General features: G+C 42.6%; 1 protein-coding gene across 1 annotated transcript in view; it reads right to left on the bottom strand.

The window, feature by feature from the left end:
- Thsd7b (thrombospondin type 1 domain containing 7B) overlaps window positions 1-12,047 on the bottom strand; it is a 565,744-nt gene that overhangs the window by 461,528 nt on the left and 92,169 nt on the right. Inside the window, exon 5 of the mRNA XM_055603283.1 lies at window positions 10,407-10,562. Within this exon, the coding sequence (XP_055459258.1) occupies window positions 10,407-10,562 (156 nt within the window). The remainder of the gene's footprint in view (window positions 1-10,406; window positions 10,563-12,047) is intronic.

Genomic DNA, 12,047 nt, shown 5'->3' with positions numbered 1-12,047 from the left:
CTGCATCCTCACATGGTACTCTTCTTTCTGAGAAGGCATCTCTGTTCAAAGTTTTGCTTTTTATAAGACCATCAGTCATCATAATAGGGCTACCTTCCCTCAGTTTCACCCCATTTTAGTGTACTTTGACAAGGACCCTTTTGCAAATGCCATCATAAATACTTAATGCACATATGCGCTATGACAACTTGAGCACATCCTTCAGGGGACAAATTTCAACATACATGAATGATACATGTACTTTCAGGAGGTAGTGCACTCAGAATAAGTTCCAGTGAGGTGAGAATTCTATGCAAAGGTAGGTTAAGGGAGTACACAAGGAAAAAGAGCTACAGATTTCCCAGGGATTTATGTGGAGGAAGACTGAGATAAAATTTAAAAGAGCAGTTCTTCAAAGTGTTTTGTGAAAATTTTAGCTCAAGTGAAGATAAATGCAACATAGAAATAGGAAAAGACATATGCTCCAAAATGCCATAAAGAAGCCAATGGATCAGACAAGAAGACTGACAACTTAATATCTGTTGAGTAATCATCTACAAAGTATGGCCCCAAAATTACTTTTGCCTTCCCTAAATATCCTTAAGGGACCATCATTACCCTTCTCTCTTCCTCTTCTGCACCCTCAGCCTGGGAAGGTTAAAAGCAGGTGAATCACTCTTTATTCTGGGAACATAAGCTTAGGACCTAACCACGAAAGCCATGGTCAGAGAGTGTTTGGGATTGAGCATACAACCCACCTAGGTGTGAAGTTCTCCAGAACTCCTTCTGAACCTAGTGGAGAAGACACTCTCTACTGCACTATTTGTATCTTAAATACAGTTCCCTGCTGAGCTTCGCTCTATGAAGATAGCTCACCAAGCTCAGCCTGCTGCAGAGAATGATGAATGAGATGGCCACTTAGAGACCTGAAAAGTAAAAAAGATTGAAATGAGGAAGCCGAGAGCCCCTGAGATTGTTCATACAGTTGGAAGTCATTGCAGTGGCCCTTCTGTTGTCAGCTGCATGAGTTAATAGGTCTCTGATTGAAAACGAGCATGCATGGGGCTCATGTTACTTACATCCATAAGAGTGCCAAGTAAGATGAGGTCTGTTTGGTGTGTTGAGTGCATCTACATCTTTGAAAGCAAACAAGACTACATTCAATGCAGTGAAATTTATGTGCATGGAAGTCCTGGCTAGAGCAGTTCTAGTCTTGGTAAAGCTTGATGTGGTTTGGATTTTGAGGGCGTTACCTTAAAAGGTGGCATGGCAGGATGAAATAAAATAGGTTCTAAGAGCAAAGACAATGACAAGTTTTAATTATCTATGGAGCACAATTTGTGACATTAATTTTAATGGAAACTTTTCTGTGTCCATAAAGGTGGAGGCTGTTGAAGGTACATGGTATACTATTTAGTTTCACATTGTTTTTTAATTTTTATTTAACTTTCATTAATTACGCTTCATTCATTTTGTATCCCCCCATAAGCCCCTCCCTCCTCCCCTCCTGGTCCCACCCTCCCCCCCTTTCTGCATGCATGCCCCTCCACAAGTCCACTGATAGGGTAGGTTCTCCTCTCCTTCTTTCTGATCTTAGTCTATCAGTTCTCATCAGAAGTAGCTGCATTGTCAGGGTTCTAGGTTATCTCCATGAATAGTCCTTGGTTGGAGTATGAGTCTCTGGGAAGTTCCCTGTGTTCAAATTTTCTTGTTCTGTTGCTCTCCTCGTGGAGCTCCTGTCCTTTCCAGCTCTTACTGTTTCCCACTTCTTACATAAAATTCCATTCACTCTGCCCAACAGTTGGCCATCAGGCTCAGCATCTGCTTTGACAGTATGCACAGCAGAGGCTTTCAGAGGCCCTCTGCAGCAGGTTCCTAGGTTGTTTCCTGTTTTCTTCTGCTGGCTTTCAGAGGACCTCTGTAGCAGGTTTCTAGGTTGTTTCCTGTTTTCTTTTTCTTCTGCTGTCCATCCTCTTTGCCTTTCAGGATGGGGATTGAACATTTTAGTTAGGGTCCTCTCTTTTGCTTAGTTTGTTTAGATGTACAGATTTTAGTGGGTTTATTCTATGTTGTATGTTTATATGAGTGAGTATGTACCGTGTGTGTCTTTTTGCTTCTGGGACAACTCACTCAGGATGATCCTTTCCAGGTCCCACCATTTACCTGCAAATTTCATGATTTCCTTATTTTTCATTGCTGAGTAATCCTCCATTGTATAGATGTACCACAGTTTCTGCATCCATTCTTCAGTTGAGGGGCATCTGGGCTGTTTCCAGCTTCTGGTTATTACAAATAAAGCTGCTACAAACATGGTTGAGCAAATGTCCTTTATGTGTACTTGAGCCTCTTTTGGATATATACCTAGGAGTGGTATGGCTGGATCTTGAGGAAGTGCTATTCCTAATTGTCTGAGAAAGCACCAGAATGATTTCCAGAGTGGTTGTACAAGTTTACATTCCCACCAGCAGTGGAGGAGGGTTCCCCTTTCCCCACAACCTCTCCACCATGTGTTGTCACTTGAATTTTTTATCTTGGCCATTCTGATGGGTGTAAGGTGAAATCTCAGGGTTGTTTTGATTTGCATTTCCCTAATGGCTAATGAGGTTGAGCATTTCTTTAAGTACTTCTGTGCCATTCAATATTCCTCTACAGAGAATTCTCTGTTTAGCTCTGTTCTCCATTTTTCAAATGGATTACTTGGTTTGCTGCTTTTCAGCTTCTTTAGTTCTTTATATATACTGGATATGAGTCCTCTGTCAAGATAAAGGATTGGTGAAGATTCTTTCTTAATCTGTAGGCAGTTGCTTTGTTTTGATGACTGTGTCCTTTGCTTTACAGAAGCTTTTCAGTTTCATGAAGTCCCATTTATTGATTGTTGCTCTTAGAGCCTGTGCTGTTGGTGTTCTGTTCAGGAAGTTTTCTCCTGTACCAATGAGTTCTAGGGTATTCCCCACTTTTTTTTCTAGCCAATTTAATGTGTCTGGTTTTATGTTGAGGTATTTGATCCACTTGGACTTCAGTTTTGTGCAGGGTGATAAGTATGGATCTATTTTCATTTTTCTACATGTAGACATCCAGTTGGACCAGCACCATTTGTTGAAGATGCTATCTTTTTTCCATTGTATGGTTTTGGCATCTTTGTAAAAAATCAGGTATCTATAAGTGTGTGGGTTTATTTCTGGGTCTTCTGTTCGATTCCATTGATCCACCATTCTGTTTCTATGCCAGTACCATGCAGTTTTTATAACTGTTACTCTATAGTACAGTTTGAGATCAGGGATGGAGATACATCCAGAAGATCTCTTATTGTAGAGGATTGTTTTAGCAATTCTAGGTTTCTTGTTATTCCATACGAAGTTGAGAATTTTTCTTTCCAGGTCTGTAAAGAATTGTGTTGGCAATTTGATGGGAATTGCATTGAATCTGTAGATTGCTTTTGGTAAGATGGCCATTTTTACTATGTTAATCCTGCCAAGCCATGAGCATGGGAGATCTTTCTATCTTCTCATCTCTTCTTCTAATTCTTTCTTCAGAGACTTGAAATTTTTTTCAAACAAGTCTTTGACTTGCTTGGTTAGGGTTACACCAAGGTACTTTATGTCATTTGTGGCTTTTGAAAGGGTGTTGTTTCTCTAATTTCTTTCTCAGCCCTTTTGTCTTTTGTATACAGGAGTGCTACTGATTTTTTTGAGTTAATTTTGTATCCAGCCACTTTGCTAAAGGTGTTTATCAGCTGTAGGAGTTCCCTGGTAGAGTTTTTGGGGTCACTCATGTATACTATCATATCATCTGCAAATAGTGATAATTTGACTTCCTTCTTTCCAATCTGTATCCCCTTGATCTCCTTCAACTGTCTTATTGCTCTAGCAAGGTCTTCCAGCACTATGTTGAAGAGATATGGAGAGAGTGGGCAGCTTGTCTTGTCCCTAATTTCAGTGGGATTGCTTTAAGGTTCTCTCCGTTCAGTTTGATGTTGGCTATAGGCTTGCTGTATATCACCTTTACTATGTTTAGATATCTGCCTTGTATCCCTGATCTCTCCAATACTTTAAACATGAATGGATGTTGGATTTTGTCAAATGCTTTTTCAGCATCTAGGGAGATGTTCTTTTTCTTTCAGTTTGTTAATATGGTGGATCACATTGATGGATTTCTGTATATTGAACCACCCCTGCATACCTGGGATGAAGCCTACTTGGTCATAGTGGATAATATCTTTGATGTGTTCTTGGATTCGGTTTGCAAGAATTTTTGCATCAATGTTCATAAGGGAGATTGGCCTGAAATTCTCTTTCTTTGTTGAGTCTTTGTAAGGTTTAGGTACCAAGGTGACTGTGGCTTCATAGAATGAGTTTGGTAATGTTCCTTCTGCTTCTATTTTGTGGAATAGTTTGAAGAGAATTAGAGTTAGCTCTTCTTTGAAGGTCTGATAGAATTCTGCGCTGAAGCCATTGGTCCTGGGCTTTTTTTGGATGGGAGACTTTTGATGACTGCTTCTTTTTCTTTGGGGGATATAGGACTATTTAATTGATTTACCTGGTCCTGATTCAGCTTTGGTAAGTCAAATCGATCAAGAAAATTGTCCATTTCATTTAGATTTTCAAATTTTGTGGCATATAGACTTTTGAAGTAAGTCCTAATGATTGTTTGGATTTCCTCAGTGTCTGTAGTTATGTCCCCCTTTTCATTTCTGATTTTGTTGATTTGGGTGGTGTCTCTCTGCCTTATAGTTAGCTTGGCTAAGGGTTTGTCGATATTGTTGATTTTCTCAAAGAACCAGCTTTTGGTTTCATTGAGTCTTTGAATTGTTTTATTTGTTTCTAATTGATTGATTTCAGCCCTGAGTTTGCTTATTTCCAGCCATCTACTCCTTTTTGGTGTGTCTGCTTATTCTTTTTCTGGGGTTTTTAAGTGGGCCATTAAGTTGCTTGAATGAGCTGTCTCGAATTTCTTCTTGAAGGTACTTAGTGCTATGAACTTTCCTCTTAGCACTGCTTTCATTGTGTCCCACAAGTTTGGGTATGTTGTGTCTTTATTTTCATTGAGTTCTAGGAAGACTTTATTTTCTTTCTTTATTTCTTCCCTGACCCAGCTGTCATTTATTAACAAGTTGTTCAGTTTCCATGAGGCTTTTTGCTATTTCTGTTGTTGTTGAAGTCCAGCTTTATTCCATGGTGATCAGATAAGATACAAGGGATTATTTCAATCTTCTTGTATCTGTTGAGGCTTGCTTTGTGACCAAATATATGGTCTATTTTGGAGAAGGTTCCATGAGGTGCTGAGAAGAAGATAAATTCTCTTGTGTTTGGGTGTAAAGTTCTGTAAATGTCTGTGAGGTCCATTTGATTCATGACCTCTGTCAGAGATATTGTTCCTTTGTTTAATTTCTGTTTTGTTGTCCTTTGTTGAGAGTGGGGTGTTGAAGTCTCCCATTATTAATGTGTGGGGATCTATATGTGGTTTAAATTTTATCAATGTTTCTTTTACAAATGTGGGTGCTCTTGTATTTGGGGCATAGATGTTCAGGATTGTGATGTCTTCCTGGTGGAATTTTCCCTTGATGAGTATGAAGTGTCCTTCCCCATCTCTTTTTATTAATTTTGGTTGAAAGTCTATTTTATCAGATATTAGAATGGCTACTCCTGCTTGTTTCTTGGGTCCATTTGCTTGGAAAGTTGTCTTCCAACCTTTTACCCTCAGGTAATGTCTATCTTTGTGCCTTAGGTGTGTTTCTTGTATGCAACAGATTGCTTGGTTTTGTTTACGTATCCATTCTGTTAATCTGTGTCTTTTTACTGGAGAGTTGAGTCCATTGATGTTGAGAGAGATTAATGACCACTGGCTGTTAGATCCTTTGATTTTGATGTTGGTTGTGTTCATAAGGTTGTGTGTTTGGTTGCTTTTTGTTTTATTGTAGTAAGGTTAATTATTTCCTGTGTTTTCTTGACAGAAGCTAATTTTCTTGGGTTGTATTTTCCCTTCCAGTGTCTTCTGTAATGGCGGATTTGTGTGTAGGTATTGCTGAAATTTGTTTTTGTCATTGAATATCTTGTTTTCTCCGTCTATGAGGACTGAGAGTTTTGCAGGGTATAGTAGCCTGGGCTGACATCTGTGTTCTCTTAGGGTCTGCATGATATCCGTCCAGGCCCTTCTAGCTTTCATAGTCTCTGTTGAAATGTCAGGTGTGATTCTAATGGGTTTGCCATTATATGTTACTTGGCCTTTTTCCCTTGCAGCTTTTAGTATTTTTTCTTTGTTCTGCATACTTACTATTTTGATTATTATGTGGCGGAAGGATTTTCTTTTCTGGTCAAATTTGTTGTGTGTTCTGTAGGCCTCATGTATTCTTATTGGCCTCTCCTTTAACTTGGGGAAATTTTCTTCAATGATTTTGTTGAAAATATTTTCTGGGCCTTGGAGAAGGGAGTCTTCTTTTTCCTCTATACCTATTATTCTTAGGTTTTGTCTTTTCATATTGTCTTGAATTTCTTGGACAGTCTGTGTCAGGAATTTTTTGGATTTAACATTTTCTTTGACAGATACATCGATTTCTTCCATTGTATCTTCTACACCTGAGATTCTTTCTTCTATCTCTTGTAGTCTGTTGGTTATGCTTAGCTTTGTAGTTCCTGCTTTCTTCCCTAGATTCTTCCTCTCCATTATTTCCTCCATTTGTGTTTTCTTTGATTTTTCCAGTTCTATCTTCAGGTCTTGAGTTGTTTTGTTTACTTCCTTCACCTGTCTGATTGTATTTTCCTGTTTTTCTTTTAGTTCCTTCAACTCTGTTTCTTTTATTTCTTTCAGTGATTTAATTATTTCTTCTCTGAAGGCCGCAAGCTGTTTGGCTGCATCTTCCCGTATTTCTTCACGGATGGCCATAATCTGCTTGTTTTTAACTTCCTCCATTTCTTTACTGATAGCCACGATCTGTTTGGTTTTATCTTCCTCTAATTCTTTATGTATTTTATTTGTTTCCTCTATTATCCTCTTCATCAGCATAATAGAAAATCATCTTCTTGATTTTCTATTATGCTGCGTTGTCCAGGGCTGTTCGCCCCTGAATGGCTCGGTTCTGGAGATGCCATATTGCTCTGTCTTTTGTTGGTTGAGCCTTTACGCTGACCTCTACCCACTGGGCTGTTTTGGGTGTTGGCTGTTAGTTTCTGTGCTTCCTGGAGTCCTGAGGTAAGGAGAATCCCCTTGGCCTGAAGATGATTTTTCCTGAAGGAGGTCTCCTCCGCTTTTTGGTTATGGTCACTGTATGGCCAGTGTTTCTCAGGAATTGCCAATGCTCACCTCAGGTGTATAGACCTGAGTAGTAGCTGTGGTCTTTGTTATTCGGGGGGGGCTCTCCTCTTACCCATAGAAGTTCTCAAGACAGCTGCCCCACTGCTGGGTTTCTCTTTATAAATTTAGTGAGCTGCTGTTGTTACAGTTTTCCATGTACAGTCCTCTTGAAGAACCTGCTGATTCCCTAGCTGTGGGGTTTTCTCCCAACAGGGAAACTCAGTCTGTTATCCTGGGGCGCACAGTTCTGTCCGGGAAAGTGAGAGGAGCGCCCAGCGAGTCTCTGGGCCAGAGGCTGAGTGCTCCGCTCTGGACCTGGAGAATGTGCACCTAGGTTGAGTTGGTACCTGGGGGCGTCGCTCTGGTCTGGAGGCTGGTAACTGAGGGCTCCACTCTGGTCTGAAGGCTGGGTGCCTCACGCTGGACTAGAAGCTGTGTGTCCCTGTTTGGGATGGCGGCTGTGGGCACTGCTCTGGTCCAGACGCTGTGGGTGCAGCCCTCTTGAAGGACCAGGGATTCCCACAGTTTTGTCAGTCTAGCTAGAGATAACTGGTTGATCCTTGGCACAGTATCTGAGGGCTGCTGTAATGGCTCTCTCACTTTTGTAGGTCTGAGGATGCAGCTGTGTGCCCCAGTGCCCTAGGGGTACTCAATAATGGCGGCTGAGCACAGTGCTCCTGCCTGCAGTAGAAAGCTAGAGCCTAGAGTCTGCATGAATCCAGAGTCTTTTGATGCTGGGTATCCTGAGGGTTTAGACCTGATGATCCCCCCCACTATGGGGTTTCCTCCTGCCAGGGACACCTAGTCTTCGCTTTGGGGACCGCCATCCTGTCTGGGGTGGCGAGTAGAACCCACAGGCACAGACGCCCGTCTGTGGCTCCACCTTTCTGGCCTTTGGGAGCCTGAGCGTCTGCCTAAACTGGGTAATTTTCCCAAGACCTTTTCAGGGTGGTGGTATCAGCTGAGTGCTTTGAGATCAGACCAGCCGTTTCCCTCCCTGTAGGTTTGTACCCGACAGTGAAACTCAGTCTCTGGTGCCCTGGGGCCTACAGTTCTATCTGAGGCGGCAAATCAGGCGTGCATGCAGGGCTCTGTGCAGGAGACTGGGTCCCTGGCTCTGGCTCCGGGCTGGCTCCTGGGGTGACCACAGAACCCGAGTCTTTTCCAGGGGATGTCTGGGTGACCTGAGGTCAATCTCAATCGTTTCCTGCACCGTGGGGTTATCTCTCGACTGGAAAAATTCAGTCTGTGATGTTGTGGGCCCACAGTTCAGTCTGGGACAGTGATCAGATCACGCTGGCCTGTGGCTCTGGGCTGGCGACCAAGTGCCTGATGGAACCGGGATCTCTTCTGTGGTTTAGCCGGGTGAGTTAAAGCTGATTGAATCCCCCACCGTGGGGTATCTTCTCACCTGGGAAACATAATCACTTGTGTTTTATGGCCGCGAGTTCTGATTGCTGGTCACTGTGCCGATCTTGCTGTGCTGCTGCTCAGAATGAGAGTCCTCCCTGCACTGCCATCTTGCCCCACCTCTAGTTTCACACTGTTATGAACAAATATCTGACAAAAGCAACTTTCCAAAGGAAGGCTTCCTCTGGCTAACATATTCAGAGGATGCATCCCACTTGTCAGGGAGAGAATGCTGGCCAAAGAGGCCCCATCCATGGTGGCTGAACTTTGAGGTCTGGCTAGTTCACCTCTGAGAAGACCAGGAAGTAGGGAGAAATGGAACTATGGCAGCTCAATAGTCCTCAAATCTGTGTTCTCCATTACTCCTGGTCCTAGATGGTCCTCTCAATGCAAAAGTTCTATAGCACCTACAAACAGAATCACCAGCTGGAAAGACAGTGTTTGAACACATGAGCTTGTGAGGATATTTACGTAATACAGATTAGTGCAGCATGCCAGGACCTGTCGATTTCTAAAAGTGTCGAAGAAAAATAAGTTAGCGTCCTCCTGTTCCATATGCAATGCTTTTCTTCTTCTTCTCCCTTATAGTAAGAGTCAGAGTGAAATGAAATCCCTGCAGTCCCAGGACATGAGCATGGGCATGTGGCTGGCAAGCCGTGGGTGCCACCACTTGAGGTTCTCATGGATGTGCACACTATTGCGCAGACAGGGCACAAGGATCACCACACTCAGCAGTTGGGCATGTGCTCTTACTTTGCATGTAAAGTAGGATCATAGCTGAGCAAACACAACCTACCATCTAGGAAGTCATCAGATCTTTCTCATAGTAATAAATGGAATATTTTTTCCTCAGCACACCATGCAAGGAGAAAACACACTTATGGAAACTAAATGGTCAGGGAAGGATGGTAATATGCCTCTGGAAATGAGTTTATTTTAGGGGTAAGGAAGGACATTTTAAATACAAAATGGAAAAAAACTAGATTACAATGGCTAACTAAATAAAAACAGAAACCTGAAGATGTTACTTTAAGCCTGAGGACAGTAAAAACTATCCAACATATGTACAGATACATAATATCCCTTATTAAAAATATAAAAGGTAAGACCGAATGTTAAATGTAAAGATTTGAAACTACACCCCTAACAAGAATGGTTGGCTTATGGTGACTACATGAATCACTAAGGACTTCAGTGTAACCATCACTGATATGGAACAGGAATATATATACATACACACGCACATATATATATATATATATATATATATATATATATATATATATATATAAATTTTTATTTGAGACAAGATCTCATATAGGCCAAGCTAACCCCAAATTCCCTGGGTAGCCAAGAATGACTGTGAACTTCTGAGCCCCCATCTCTACTGCCCCAGGGCCAGGAGTAAGACCATCTACCAGCAAGCCTGGTATATGTGGTCCTGCTTTGCACATGCTGGGCCAGAAGTCCACTGCCCACGCTGCATCACTAGGACCAACACTATTCCCGCATGAGTAACAGCCACTTGCTCAGCTAAGAGCCTAACATAAAAGTCAAGCAAGGTCAGATTCTGTGCTCCACAGAAATGTCCTCAGCTGCCTCCAGAACAGCTGAATGCTGCCACACCTGAGCCAGTTATCCAAACACAAACAGACACTGTCTGAAGCGGGCTTAGTCTGCTGCAGAGCGGATGTATCTGGAAGACAATGACGCATCCCATAGGCACTCACCTTTCTTCCCCTGAGGATCACGGCAGTTTTCATGAACACACGGGCCCCAGGACGACCAGGAGGACACTATGCAATCCATCGAGCAAGGGATGTTGCAGAGCTGGGAGGCTGAGGGGGCGGGCCCCGAACATGATGTGCTTTCCACAGGTCTAGAGACTAAAGGACAAAAAAATAAACGCCTGTGTCACAGTCTTTGGACTTTCCTAAAATTGTTCATATCTTTACCGGGTTTATGATTCTAAACAGCATATGCAGTCAAGACAAACACTTTCTAAAATGAAGGTTTACTTCTGTATTATTAGCCTTGGGGATGAGCAAAGAAAAAGACAGAGGCAGAGGGCATGCACTTGAGATTGCTGCATCACAAAGGACTCTGGGGGAATTCAAGAGAACAGGGGAAATATCACAGACACAAATTATCCAGAGGTATGATTTAAAACTGAATTAAATGGCTTGGTGAAGTTTCAAGAAGAGTCTCTCTTAACTATATAAATGACTGGGTCGCTGTGAAAAATACCAAAATCGAACCCCTAAGGTGAAGTGTTTAGCATAACCAATCTACTGCTGGCTCCCCAGAGGGGTGGAGCTGGCAAAGACAGAAGAAAAATGGTTCTTCGGACAAGAAGAAAAATGGGACCTCACTGCAGTTCTGGCTCAAGAAAGCAGTTTCCTAACTTGGTTACCCAGAGGTTGAGGATCCAGGGAGGAAGAACTTCCAGGTGTACAGACAGGGGCCTGAGCAGGGTCCCCTTCCGATGCTGTCACTGTCCCTCAGTGGCGTTCACCATCCTCTGCCTGCAGATCCTCAGCACGGTCCCTGGCCTTTGTGGAAATTTAACAGTGGAAACTGAGGGCCCTGGAAATTCTCACTAAGGGCTCAGGTGTCTACCTCGACTGCAGCAGAATGTGCCACAGATGAATTGTAGGATAGACCCATGTGTACATTAACAGGGGAGTGGCTAACGGGGAATTTCAAGGAAAGGGGAATAAAATGCAGATTCTAAGAAAGGTGAAAGAAATAATGGAGCAAGAAGGGATGAATGATGTGGGTAGGGTAGGAAGAGTAGAGGAGGGGTACAGGAAAAGAAGCTTTACATTAAAGACCTTTGAAACTGCCGTATGAGGACTGGGCAGTGGTGGGCACACCATTAATCCCAGCACTTGGGAGGTAGAGGCAGGAGACTCTCTATGAGTTCGAAGCCAGCCGGGTCTACAGAGTGAGTTCTAAGATATCCAGAGCTACCCAGAGAAACGCTGTCTAGAAAAAAATAGTGCCATATGGGGACCTTCTACTGTAGAAGTGCCTGAATACATATGTAGATGAAAAGGGTCCCCTAAACCATCTCAAATATTGACAACTTCTGTCATTGCTCTTGGTTCCCCTCCAGAACTTGGTGGCAAGACCCTATCAATGGATGCATCATACACATGAGTCCCAGAATGTGGATTAATGAAGCTGTTGTCAACCTGGCAGCTTTATCCCTACTGGCTAGCTTTCATTGCGCTGGAAAGTTCTGAGCATACCACCAGGGGAGCAAAGTTGTCTTCAGTATACCCAGCTGTGAACCATATGAGCCACATTAAAAAAAAATTAGTAAGAGAGTAAAGCAAGGAGGTAGTATTTAGGGAGAGAAAAATGGC

The sequence above is a fragment of the Psammomys obesus genome, unplaced genomic scaffold (assembly GCF_907164565.1).
Source record: "Psammomys obesus unplaced genomic scaffold, mPsaObe1.curated_primary_1811, whole genome shotgun sequence".
In the NCBI taxonomy this organism is placed as follows: Eukaryota; Metazoa; Chordata; class Mammalia; order Rodentia; family Muridae; genus Psammomys; species Psammomys obesus.
This window is presented reverse-complemented; position numbering and strand designations above follow the sequence as displayed.